This window comes from Tauraco erythrolophus, chromosome 2 (assembly GCF_009769465.1).
Source record: "Tauraco erythrolophus isolate bTauEry1 chromosome 2, bTauEry1.pri, whole genome shotgun sequence".
NCBI lineage: Eukaryota > Metazoa > Chordata > Aves > Musophagiformes > Musophagidae > Tauraco > Tauraco erythrolophus.
Window position 1 is genome coordinate 44,277,595 of NC_141466.1, and position 14,457 is coordinate 44,292,051.

The 14,457-nt window shown below is 37.6% G+C and overlaps 1 protein-coding gene across 1 annotated transcript in view; it reads left to right on the forward strand.

Moving 5' to 3' along the window:
• DST (dystonin) overlaps positions 1 to 14,457 on the forward strand; it is a 316,005-nt gene that overhangs the window by 14,197 nt on the left and 287,351 nt on the right. The window contains 1 exon segment of the mRNA XM_086608314.1: positions 961 to 1,149. Within this exon segment, the coding sequence (XP_086464440.1) occupies positions 961 to 1,149 (189 nt within the window).

A 14,457-nucleotide genomic window follows, 5' to 3' on the forward strand; every position in this document is an offset into this window, starting at 1 on the left:
TTCTTGATTTTGAAAGGAAATGTAGTTCTTAAACTGCAGACTGTCAGTAAGGACAGAGATATGGCTCACTTTTTCTGAAGGCTGATGTGACTAAGTGAATGAAACTCTTATTTACAACCTGGCCAAGTTTAAGATCAACCAACGTTGTATTCAGTACCAATGACCCATGGCAGGCTCGTGCACGCTCATGATGGTTGGCCTAGAGGGGACTCAGTGGAATGAGAGAATGCTCATTGTAAATGCTCTGCAGGTAGCAATACAGGACTAGCACTGTACGTGCTGCCATTAAAGGAATGAAATTCTGTAAGGCTGTGAGGCATTCTGGATGATGCTCAGAAGTTTTCACAGCAAACCTCTAAAAAGCATTTATGAAGTGCAGCTTTGCCTAAGTTTATTAATTTGGCCAAATGTACATGTATGCCTCAGATGAGAGCAAAAGATAGCACTCTGTCTTAATTATTTTATTCCAAATGGTAAGGTCTCCCTCCAAATCTGGCAGCATCAGAACTCTTAACAAGAACCATTAGTCATAATTAAATGTTGCCAGCTACCAATTTTTCCTCACTTTGATTCTCAGGAAAAAAATAAAAAAGCACCTTTTCAGCTCATGCTCCCTAAAACAATTTCTCATGAGGCCAAGAATTAACCTGGAAAATTTTAATTATAAATTTTAAATTAGAACTATTTAGTTATAAATAACTAAAAGTGTGAGGTTATGAAGAAAAGCAACAGGAGCTACTGCTACTAGCTGTGTCAATAATACATATTATTGAGAAATATAAACCAAATGTGGTATTAACAGCACTTGGCAACGTCTCTGAGTACATATGGACCTTATATTAATGTCAGATGAGCATGCTTCTACCTCAAGTCAGTGTTAAGATCCTGTATGATTTTTCTGTTGTTACATGGATCCATTCTGGGAGATGTCACACACGATGATTGCTTTTTGTGTTACAGGGCTTTAGATCAAGTCCTCGTCACGCTAGAAGACGCGTAGCACCTCGCCTCGAGGAAACACAACCTATAGTAGAAGCTCACCACCTCAGTGAGCAGGAAACTTCTGTGAGAAAAAGAAAAATCAAGAAAAGCAGCCGAGTTCAACCAGAGTTTTATCATTCTGTTCAAGTTACCCCAACTCGAAAACCTGTAAGTATTCTACCTTTAGGGATAAATAGCACTCAGGGTATATTATAGAGGCATCTAATATAATTCTAATTTTTGGGCCATCCATATTCTGTTCCTCAGTTCAAAAACTTTTTCAGTTCTCATGTTCAGTGAATCTAGATATAAGTTCCTCAGCCTGTATTTAGTGTTGATTCATAACTCAAAAAAATCCGGTTCTGAAGAGGGTTTTTTAAATTTTGATTTTTATTAAATATTCATTCAATATTCAAATAAGACATTTAATTTGATAGTTTTATAGTGATATTACTTAACAGTTTTTTACAGCACACATATGTTAACATGACAATTCATTGAAACACACAATTCCTAAAGTAAATGCATGTGAAGATATATCTTACAGACATAATGCATTTCTCTTTTTAATGAGAGCTCATTGCTCTCAGTGTTTGCTGACTAACCTACCTGTGCCAACGTTAAGGGGCTTGAACTACTTCTATTAAGCCAGTATTATTAAAAAGGTAACTATTGAGCATACCCTAAAAAAAGATTATCTTGAGGTTGCTCCAACCTAACTGAACCTTTCTAGGTTTGTGTTAATTGAGCATTAAGAATTATTGTGAGCTCTGGAGTAGGTTTGAGAAAGAGCATTCCCTAGTGGAAATACATTGCTGAGAGAGCAAGACACTTGTGCAAAGAAAAGAAAGCAAGAGATGCCAACAACTGCCCAGAATTTCTACCTGTTAGCTGATACATTTTGTTTCTCTGCTCTCACTTCACTACTTTCCAGTTTTCCTCCTTTCTCTCATGCTTCTACTTATTAATTATTTCACTCTGCTGCTGTTCTTATGGTTTAATTTGATCTGATAGATTTATCTTCTGCTCTTCTTAAAGGATCTGCTCTTCCTTTCTTCTCAACCATCTCCCTTTCACTCTCATTTTATCTTTCTCTCTAGACTACTTTGTCCAACTCTGTTATTCTTATCAGGTGTCCAGTCTCTCACCAGGCTCTCCTGTGTTCACTACTTGCTTCTGGTCCTTTCCTCGCTTTGTTGTCCTTCCTTCATCTCTTCTACCATCTCCTCTACTATTTTCCATTCCACTCCTATTTTTTTGATTCCCTTTTTTGATTGTTCTTAATTTTTTCCATGGTAGGCCTATGCTGAGGGTAAGCCTATGCTAAGGGTAAGCCTATGGGTAATTACTGAAGCTATTACCAACTGCCACTGATTACCAACATGGGAAAAAGAGCATCAGTGGTGCTTAATTACAGAGCTAAAACTTAGAAATGGTGTAAGCAGCAAAATAGGCTTTGAAGCTGAGTAAGCCCTGCTTTTCCCCAAAGTCAGTAACACGTCAGGAACTTCAGGACCAGCAAAGAAAAAGTATAAGAATAGAAAATGCGCAGTGTTACTATATAACTTCACTTTCCTATCATTTCATGGGTCTATGCTGTGTCTGACAGACCTACCACTGAAACAATAATAAATCCCAAATTTAGAGAAAACTTGTCTCAGTGCTGTCACCATTATGTCACTATCTTGAAATTGCTTTTGCAGTATATCTTTTATGCAACATTATATAGTTCTTTTGACAGCCTTTTGTTCTACAGCCTCGATGAACTCAACATTTCCACAAAAAAGAATAAATCATTATCTTTATTAGACTACAATCCAGAAAACATAAGTCACCAATTTTATTTCTCATGGATGTTGTAAGTTATTCTGAATGTATTATTAACGCCATGGTGACAGGGTGAGTAAGGTTCATGCCATGACAAATCACTGCTGCGTTGTGAAGTTCCACGCAGTCGCAATGTTGTCCATCCCGCAGTTCGTCGCAGCTTTGTTCCACTTAGTCTCAACGTCTTGAAGATGAGACTTTTGGCCTTTGTCTTTGTACAGTTTTACATGATTCAGTGCCAGAAATGCTCTTGTTAGTCTGCATAGTTTCTTTCCATTATTTTTTCCTGTTATTCCTAGCTCTGCCCACTTGAACCACTTTAAATAAATCATCTGTTGTCTTGATGTTTGCACTATGGAAATATTTGTAGGAAGCTATGGCCATATCCTGCTTAATCATCACTTGACAAAAATGATGTATGATGTCTGCTAACTAGAAGACATAATTTCTCCTCATAAAACAATTCTCCTTCTGATCAATTCTGTTACTTTTTTCCTACTTGTGCTTTTTTGGTCTTATTTTCTGATGAGAGAGAATGGTATTTCCAAAGCATAGAGCAGCCTTATGGAAAGATTTTTCTTTGCTCCAGGAAATTTTTCAGTAATCAGTCCTAAAATATCTTAGCCTGTTTTGTTGCTGTATTAAGATATATGCTTAATGACTTTTCAGATATTTCATGAAAAGTTTTGTTGGATGTTTAGATACTAGGCTTTCTTATTCCTGCTAATTCAGGCTATTTTGTATTTGGTTGGTTTTGTTGTGTCTAAATCTTGCCTTGCAGTTTCCTAGCCACAGCTATAATTATCTGAATTTGCTTGGATTACTTCTCACTTCCTGCAAGCAATATGAGATCTTTCCAGTATTGTCCCTGATCTTGTCAGAACTAAATTAGGTGTAACTGTGTATATGGGAGTAATCCCGCTGAAGACGATAATTGCTCCCCTTGAAAATCTACATGAGCAGATGTTTGCAGAAATAGAACATTAGTTTTCTCTGAAAATTTCTTTTTTTTTTTTTTACACTTTCCAGGTCATTAATGAAGACATTAAATACATTTCATGCTAATACTGATCCTTACCAGAGTTCATAGCCATTTTCCCTTTCTTTTATTCATTTTACTGCAGTGCAACGTCAACATAAGGGTGTGTAGCTTACCCCTTTTATGGCATGTTGTTGTATCTTGTGCCCTGTAGGTCACCCTCTCATTGGTGGCTGTATTATTTGTGCTGACATTCTCTATAGGTGACAGTTTTACATCATCTTCACAAAGAGGAGAGTACAGATAATGATTTCTGAAGCGTGCTTTGAATTTTTGAATGCAATGGAGAACTCTCAAGAGGAAACACAAACACATTCTTTAAATTAGCATGACTTCATGCAAGCTAACGGAGCTACCTTTCAATAATTGCATAGCTGATTCTGTGGGGATAGTTAAATTTTCTGAAGGTGTGGAAGGATATGCAAAGGTCTCCTGTTGTGAGCTTGCTGCTGTCTAGCAATGTTTCTTCAGGGCCAATTTTAAACTGGGGGTTTTATTACAAGCATTTTCCAACATTATCTACATTTTAAATGGTCTGCTCTGAAGCAAAAGTATAAAACTCTGCAAATTAATAGTAGTTGGTTTTTTTTTTTCCTGTGCTGATCTGGAACCAAAAGATGGCCTTGAGCTTGTGTAAACATATCTGGCTCCTGAGCTATGGGGTCAGTTAGACATACAGTTCTGTCAAATTCTCATTTCACCTGTATGTCTAAGTACATAGTTGAAAAGAGATGCTGTCAAAGCAGCGTGTTTTGACATCTCCATTGTTAAACAGTTTGAAGGGCTCCTAAATTGCCTGACTCATGCAGCCACCAAGGATTATTTAAGATCATGAGATATAGTACCAAAATTTGCACTTGCATTTGTCATAACAGCATCACTGTAAGATGAGCAGCAGATGAGACTACAGAGATTGAGGCATAAATAAACCTGGTTCCTTCACTTTCAGATGTGATATCTCTGTTTCGACTCAAAGGCCTTGTACTTTACACATCCAAACTTACTCATCTATTTTGCCTCAGCACTGCAGCAACAGCGTATATTGAGGTGATCATGTATTCAATAGTGTTAAAAAAATGTATCTCTGAAGTAACCTACAAAGAATACACTGTTGACAAAAAATGTATCTCTGAAGTAACCTACAAAGAATACACTGATGACAAATAATGATCTCAGAAGCACCGCTGCTCGTAGGTATCCTTCAGTGCCTCCTAATGAACCTGTTTCTAATTCTTTAAACTGCCCTTTGCTGAAGCAATTTAGCTCCTTAGGGGTGGGTGCAGCATTGCTACAAGTCACTACAAGGGAACCAAGAGGGAGGTCAGATGTCTGGGAGGACACATGTAAAAAACCTACTGATGTGAGCAGCTTCATTTGGCTCCACTGAGACTCCTCCCATGACTCAAGAGAAGCCCGCCCTGTAGAGACTCTGATGATGCAAGCTTGAAAGCAAAGTTAATCAGTTTGTAATGCAAGTAAAATCATGAGCTGTCCCATCCATGGTCTTAGTCTGCCATCCTGTTTTTTCCTTTTATGTTTTTAAGCCTTAAAACTTATGAGAAAAATAGTATTACAATTCTGTAAGAAAAACACTTTGTAGGTTTTTTAAACATCTGATACCAAATTATTTATAGAAGAAGTCGGGCTATTAGTTGACACTTAGCTTACTTGAGATGAATTTTCTTTGTACCAGTGAAGTTGTTCTACAGGGCTTTTTAGGAGTTTTTAATATGTCTCATCAAATAATTGCCATTTTATTTTGTAAATTTCCATTTATTCTTACTCTGGTGTTATTTACTAGTTTTCCAACACCATAATGTACTTTACATAATATTTGAATGACCTAAACCAGATGACATAAAAAAATTACTCATCACCCTGCACAAGACTTGGTTAATTCCAAATATTAGCTATTTAATCTGCAGATTGCATTTACAGCTGCTTTCTGTTGGAGACATCTTCTTGTGCTGGATTTTGTCTCCTGTGAATCACATTGAGAAGCAAATACGGCAAAACATTATCATATCATTTTTCACCTTCAGCTTTTTTATTAACATTATATTAATGTTCTCAAAACGTATGACAAAGCTGTGAGCTACCAGACTTTGCATGCAGATGTGCACGTACACACATACACATACACACACACACTTATGCATGTCCTCTCTCAGGATAATTTGAGCACAGCCACAATGAAGAAATGCAGGGAACATGTGAATGAATATAAAAAGGGAAATAAGGACTGCATTTTTTTCCTTTAAGACCTGAAGGCTATTGATGGAAGATTTTGAGAAGCATCTGAGAGTTTATTAGGTGACTCATTTGCAAAGTTTTTAACAAGATTTAAGCATCTGGCCATCTTAAACATTTTTTAAAATATCCCAAGGTACCTATTTTAAGTGTGTAAAATCTTTGCATCTTTGAAATAAAGATAAAGCCTTCAGTGGCCATTGGGTTGACTTCAAAAGTACCTCTTCTCTTTCCAGTCATACACTCACCTACTAAGAGGCTGTTTACATCTGTTTCTTGGACTGTTGTGTTTTATAGCTTTTTTTATAGCAAATAACTCCTCACTGATAAATTCTTCACAGAGAGTTTTGCACAAAGACTTCATTTTCCCGCTGTTCTGCTAGCTTCTGTGACCTCCTCCCTTGCTGCCTGCTCCCGATTTCCTCTTGGCTGCTTTTCCCTCTCCACCCTGCACCTCATCTATTGCATTGTAGCAATTGCCCATTCCTTCCACTCCTTTTACCCACTCCTAGGAAGTTCAGATTTCCGAAGGGGTTTCTTAAAGGCCAGGGAGGAGATGTCTTCACAACTTTAAAAATACTTTTTGTTAAACACAATGGTAACATGTTAAGAATCAGGTCTCAGATTTAAAATTATTGTTGTCTTTCTAGTGATTTTTTTTCTATGCATGAGTTACTAAGCATAGCACAAAAGAAGCACTTAATTGCAATAGTACTAATAATAACTGGTGACACATGTATGTAAAAATACATAGAAATAAGCGCAGCTGTTAGCAGTACAAATCCACGTTTAGACCACCTTAACTGATTTCACTGCCAGCTCTTATTTGGAGAGTTAAGGTCATTTGAATTAATTGTCCCCTGTGGTGGCAGATCATGCTTGTTTTGAGTGTATTTACTTAGATTTACACTTGTGTAGTTGAAAATAGCATCAAATCTATGTTATTTTTCTATACACAATTTCAAATCACCCTACACCAGCGGGCAAAGCCCTCTAATAGAACAGGTTTTGTTTTGATAGATGAGCTGATTCCATACAATTTTTATTTTGTCTGTATCAATTTCCATTCCCAGTGGAATGTTTAGTTACTGAAAACGGGATGAGAGGTTAAACCAACCTGGCTCTGTTTGATCTGAAGCACTGAAAGAGGGTCAGAGTGCACAATCAGCATGACGCTGAGACAACAATCTTTTTTATGGAATGCGACTTTGACTTCTATTCTCTTTTACAACCTTAGAAAAAAGAAAACTGCATAGCTAGTCTGGGAGGGTGGGGAAGCAACCAGCATAGCCAGTTACGAGCAAAAATAGTGCTTACTTTGACATCACTTACCAGTATGGTGATTTGCTGTTACAAAACGGTAGATTACACTTTTGTTCAGATTGCAATAGCTTCATGATAAACCTGACTTTGCATCATATTGCTCTCTGAATTGGTCCTTGGAGCTGAAGCTAACTTGCTTCTAAATTAGAAGTGAATGAGATAAAATATTCAACTGTTATAGCAAAACAACTTTGGCTTGAAAATGTCTAATAGCTTTTTTGCCACTGTTATTTTACCATGATTTGTATTAACCGGGAATTTGTGTTCATTGATAAAAGTATACTACATGTATGCAGCGCAGCCTTACTGAGAAATTAAATTTTTAACTGTTCACAATTTTCCTTTTTTTAAATCCTAGTGTCCTTCCTTGAGAGGTAGTAATATAAACCTAAGCTGCTAAAATGTGCTAGCAGTCTTAATTGTACTAAAAAATGTTTTATGTAAGTGATGATAAATAGTAAATTCTGTACAGTAGCTGAAGGCAGGTTAAAAAAAAATATTCATCAGCTTCGATTTTGTCACAATGGCGGTGTTTGCACAACTTAAAATGACTAGTAATTGTGTCACAGAGGCACAGTAATTATAGAGTCTAAATGCAGATGTTTCCTTTTCCTTCATTGCCACAGGAGTCACTCTTCAGAGTTGTATTGTGTAACATCCTACTGTGGCACATAAACAGTGCATCTTTATATAGCAAGGGACTCCCTTATCCATTTGAATTTATATATAACATTGCACATGGGTATTATGTTAAAAGAATAGTTTGGCAAAGGCAAGTATTCAAATGTTAGGAAGCACTGGAATTAAGGTTACACATGCAGCTTTTACAGACTTTAATTGTACGATGGCATACTGTTTTTTCACAGGATGTACTCTGTATTCATCGTAGGATGGAAGTGCTCTTAGGATGACTCTTATGTGTAGGAGTTCTGCTGCAGAAGTTGTAAAATGTGTAAATGGATAAGACAGGAGATTGCAGGAAAAAGAGGATCTCTTATTTCTTTAAAAAGCAGTTGAGTGTTGCCTTGGAGGTTGAAGGCTGGGCACAAGGTCACTGTGAACGTGCTGAACAACTGGCTTAGAACATGTTTTATCTTCATTTTCTAAGTGCCTGACTCAAAGCATGTTGTTGGGTTTATAAAAGTTCTCAAGCTGCCATTCACCACTGAACTCTGTGTGTGCTGCGGTCTGAGCATTACTGATATGAAATTCTAATAAAAATCAGATCCCTGGCATCTCAATTTGACCTAGGTATCAAAATTGACCTCCTGGTTTCAGTTTGCACCCTCTGTAATGGGAAAGATCATTAGTATTTGTGAAGTAGATACTACTGTAGTGATGAGCACAACAAAACGGTATATGAAATAATAATTTCTTCTTCACACCAGCATTTGAATAGCGTGAAGTTAAGTTCTAGGGCTGCCTAGCAAACAAAGGATGACAAAACCAAATATTGAACAACTGCTTATGGAGTGAATATCACCCATCATTTGCACTAAGTAAGAGCAAGACATTGGGGATGTAATAGTACACGATCACATCATTATGAATTGTGCATCATGATGTACAAATAAACAGGCTGATCTAAGGTTGCATGGTGAACCTTGAATCTGGGATTTGGTAACATTTTAGTGCTTGACTTTGCAACCTTCAGAAAAGTATTTTAAAAAGAACTTTGCGTTTAATTTCCTACTGTTGTTAAAGAAAGTAAACTTAAAAACAAAGCTCTGTTGTATGGCTCAGCAGCAGGTTTTGATACTTGAACAACACCACAGAAAGTTCTGCTATTGAATTTCAGGGAGAGACTGACAGGACTTGTATTCCTCCATATGAATCAGTAACACAGAGGTATTTTTTTCTAGAGGAACTCTCAGATATTTGCTAATGGCCAGAGTTGGGGTGAAATTTCCACTTCCTCCTAGGCTCCTTAGGGGGATGTGCTTTCTTGCCCTCATTCTGCCCAAGCGTGGCTCCTTCTTCCCTTTCTCCTCCAGCCTGCTCCTGACCAGCCTCTGCCCCATCACCGCCTCCTTCCTCAATGCCCAGTCCTTACTCCTCTGCTGACCTCAGCCCATCTCCTCTTCCTTCATTAGTCCTTTATCACTCCTCCATGTCACATCCCTCATACAGCCCTTCCCAGGCTCACCTGGTCAGTCACCTTGTTGCTCTAAGGCACTTGTTCAACCAGTCTCTTTGATTTCTGAGTCTCCCTGTAGCCTCTGGTTGCATGCTCCATACATACCTTCCTTGGCTCTTGTCTCTCTTCTTGGAGACCTTCTCCTCATACACAGTTCCTACTCTCCTTGTTCAACAGAGAACCTTGTTCAAAGCCTTTTGCTGAGGCAATACCAGTTTCATGTCAGACCCTTAGCTCTCCCCTGATCCACTCTCTCCAGCACTGATGGTTACTAGCCCCAGCTGTTACCTTGCAGGTCCATTTCTCCTCTAGGCTTTATCCACGGAGCCTGCTGCTCCCTTCAATGCTTTTCAGCTGCAGCTCCCAGACTCTGCTGGTCTCTGTGTTTGTCCCTCAGGCTGTCAATCCCAGTGTAGTTCTCCAGCCCTTTCCTCCAGCACACCAGTTCCGGTGTTTGTCCTCTCTATGTTCAGATTGTACGGCTTCTTCCTCTTGCTGGCTGAGCACGGCCAGGCGAGTCACGGAGAACATCAAAGAAATGGTCTCCTGCCTGTTGGGTCTGGTGCTTGCCCTCCCCTGTTCTCCATGCCTCTCGACCACGCTGCCATCAGCCGCAACCACAGCAGGTTAACTATTAGATGGAAAGATTAGTTTTGCCTCCGTATCTCCAAGCTGGAAGGATCCTGCTCAGCTCCTCGGCAGAGATGGTAGGTGTCCTGAGAGCGGAGGTAAGAGCTGTAAGTGTGAAATTTGGTTTGTCAGCCTGTGATGGTGGGGTATCGTTCTGACAGCTGTAAAACCCCTGAGAGCCTTGAGAGGCTTTGCTTAGAGGGTGCCAATTTAAAGAGATTTTAGTTGAGAAATTCAAACATGGTCTTTTAAAAAAAAAAAAAAGTAAAATCACATTGGTAGTCACCTGGGCCCTGGGAATAGTTAAATCAAGCTATTTAACTTTGTAAAGAAGGACTACTAGCAGATGAGGAGATATTAAAATAAGTCAACTTACTCAGCAAAAACAAAAAAGGGCTGAGAGGAGGTACAATACAGGTTATGAACGCATGAAGGAAGCAAAAAAAAAAAAAAAAGGAAAGTAACAGTTGTCACAAAAAAAAAGCCAAAAATGGGAATAAGTTTCAGGTAGCAGCCAGAGGAAGATTACTTGTAATCAGAAGAGTAGTAGGTTCTGGAGTGGCTTTCTCATCAGAGTAGTGATATCAAACCTAAACTTTAAAAGCTTTACTTTATACTCCCTGATGCCACAGATAGCAGATGATACTTGTATTTCAAAAAACTTACCACTCTGACAAATGTGGACAGATTTTTAACAAAGATGGCAAAAGGCCTATGTCTAGCTTAAAGGATATTCATGTCTGAAGTATCTGTCCCAAAGCCAGAGTCATCTCAAAAAAGATCACTGGGATATTTTTTTAGCGTTGACAAATAACTACTGGATATTTTCATCATCTTGCTCTCAGGCTTCTTAGCCTTTGACTAAAAATTTTCAGCAAAATTTAACCTTGCAACCAAACATAAGATAAGGCAACTTAAAATGGATTTTATAAGAGAAAACAATCTGATAACTTAATAATTAACAGTATTACTAGTGTTGAGTAATTGTAAGAACCTGTATTTTCAAATAGTTAAATGTTGCTTGATTGCTGGATCAAGTTTTAAAACATGGGATTAAAACAGTTTGAAAAGAACAAATGAATGTTTAATTCTATAAGAAGGGAAACAGTCAGGAATGTTAACAGTTGTTACTAAAAGTAGAGTATCAATAGCATTGTTTTAGACTTTCATTGTGTCATTTAAAAAAATTCTTCTAAGTCCTCCTTTTATTTTTTTCTGGAAAACAATCTGTGCCCATCAGAGATCAAAAACTATTTAGAACTTTAATTTGCTCTTTGCTGTCCAGAGTGCTTTCATACTCTGATAAACCTTTTATGGCAGGAGTAATTCGGTTTGCTATTAAAACATATATATAATGTAATACGATCGACAGTGAGAAGTTTAGAAGGCTGAAGAAAGTATCTGAAGCTAGACAATTTGTTATTCTAGACTCTTCTTCCACTGTTACAACCTTGTTGGCACAGCAAGCAGATAAAACTCTGTGTGCCTTCCTCAAACCTTAGTCGTTCTCTTTTGTGTCTGGCAGACTAGGGAGATCTGATAGGGATACAAGATAGCGGCAATTAAAAATTAATACAAAATTTATTTTTAGGTAATGGCAACTGTTTTTGCAACAGCTATATACAGCAGCCATCTAAGGTATATGCATTTCTTTTACAGAAATGATTCACGATTTTGAGACCATGAAATCCTGACATTTTAGGTATTCGTATCTATGAAGCATTAATTTTGAGACAAGATAATGATAATTATAAAGGAAGTAACACTTAATATCTTGCTAATGGTTTTAGCATAAAACTCAATCAAAATACCTATTCCACATGCTGTAGCTTCCCAGCTACTCAGAGCTCAAAATATTGTCTTCCCATCTGCAAAACCTTCAGTACCTTTCTGTCGTCTTCTAATAATGTAGGTAAGCTATTTCAAGATTAAATCCTGCAATTCATATTGAAAAACAAAACAGATGGAATAGGTGAGGAATAAAGGAATGAATTAAATATGTTATATATCAGGGCTGTCATGTTGATGATATCATTAATTTTCAAGTGACATTCAAAAAAATTCCACGTTTTTGTTAGCACAGCTTTACTAAGCAGATTTTCAAGAGAACTGATGGCTTTGGCACAACGTGGCTATGTTAAGCTCAATGTTATTTGGCCCCATTTATATACAGGTCTTGGTTACACTGAATGAAGTATGCCTTGCTTTTCAGTGTATTCATTTGAAAAAGAAAAAAAAACACAAACAGGTTTTCCTTGCACAGCAACATACTTTAAACGTCTTATTTTTCTCTTATGATGGATATCTTCCTTGGTGGAAGTTGCTGAAATCTGTGGAGATTATTTTGAGACTATCTGATCCTTCAGCTCATCTCATAGTTAACAGGAACTTGTAACTGTGGAGCATCTCTGAACTCTCTGCTCCTGAAAGAGACCACCGATACATGAAGTAAATGAAACAGAAACTTTACTTGTTGTAGTGTACTAGTCACTGATTTCTTTTTTTAGTTACTATAATGATGGTATCACTTCATACCAGTAAGTATTTGAAATTTGGTGTATCTCTGCAGAATTGGTATACGAGGTGCATTGTGGTTTCTGTTGCCTCTATCGCATGTGTCCCATCCAGAGACTCCTTCAATATTTTACCTAATTTCTACTTAAAGTAGAATGCATAAGCAGTCATCGGAGCAGGGATCAGAACCCAGTACTTCCTTCTCCCTGCGGAGAGCCGTGCGTGCTCTGACGCAGAGCATTACGCTCCCTCTTCCTCTTTCTCATTCCACACCAAGAAATCTTGAACTTGTTTTTCAACCTGTACCACTTCCACAACCAGGAGGTGCTTGTAGAATAGTCTCCAGGTTGGCTGCTGGGAGATGCGGGTTTGAGCCTAGGTTTCAAGCTTCTTAAGACAACAAGGAAAAGACAAACAGCTGCTTCACTTTTATGGTTCAAAAGAAACTAGTGCTCTCTGCTGGTATGAAAGGATGACTGAGGACCAATTTCAGGAGAAGGTTTCGGGGTGTCTTATGTCACTGAAGAATGAGATGCTGCATCATCCTCAGTGACCAGGTTTTTCTGACTACTTAGTTCCTACTAAAGACTCAATTTTGCATCACGTCAGTTTTAGATGTGTAAGTAGATGGTTATCCAGTTAACACAGTTTGATGTTACAAAACCCTATTGCAATGTCCAAGTACATACGTGGATCTAGGCCTTTATCCATCTTGAATATCGTGTCCTCAAATAACCTATTTCTTTCATGAGAGTCGCCTCCATAAGGTTATTTTCAAACTGAGAGAACGGTAGAAATTGACCTACTAGCATCCAGAAAAGATCTCATCTTCTTTCAAAAGCCTATGAAAGCATCAGAATTTCCTGTATAAATACAATTATAGGCTCAAAATGTGTGCGATAGAATAAACACTGAATGCTTATTCCCATCTTCTGCCTTTAGGAAAGAATGTAAGTTATCTCTACAAAGCAATAATTTGTCTTGATGTTTGAAAAGCCTAACTGTTTGCAAAGGTAGTTTAACCGAGTCAGACCCTTCATGCTCAGGAGCTTCAGATTTAGTGTATTTGCCTTCCAGCTTTCTGCTTTACAACATTAAATACAAACCCAGAAACTCTGTAGTTATGTTTGTGTATCCTGGTAATGTAGGCACTTTCAAGTATGGACGTCCTCTTAAACGACTGGCACAGAACCAGAGGAAAATATTCATTTAATACGGATGCGTCTCCACGGGTGGATTTTTTTGGTTTTTAAGCTTCACATAGTTGGTTTTATATTTCTCTTGTTTGTACTTTCATTTGTGTGCCTGTTTTGAATTTTGATAATTTCTGACAACATGCAGTCCCAAGGGCCTCGCATAGCCTGATTACATACATTGGATGTTTTGTATTCTGCATTGCATTATCATCTAATCAGGTTAAAGTGGTAAAGATTTACTAATGGGAACATTCAGTTGCCCTAGATTTTGTCTTAAATTTATTAAGTTATTTTACTTTAAAAGTTGATCCACTTTAATATCATTCAATCTGGGATGTTAAAAGACAAAAATAGCCTGTTAGATTCAACTGATATTCTCAATTATGCTAAATGAGGAAGAATTTTGTTGAAACACACTCAGAAAAGCCATGATTCAAACATTTCATTTCTGTTCATATTTATCCATTGCCCACAATGAACATAATGAATAAAAATAAAATGTATTCCAAGAATTCTGAGATAGTTTGGTATAAGTGAAATATAAATAACTCATAACTAAA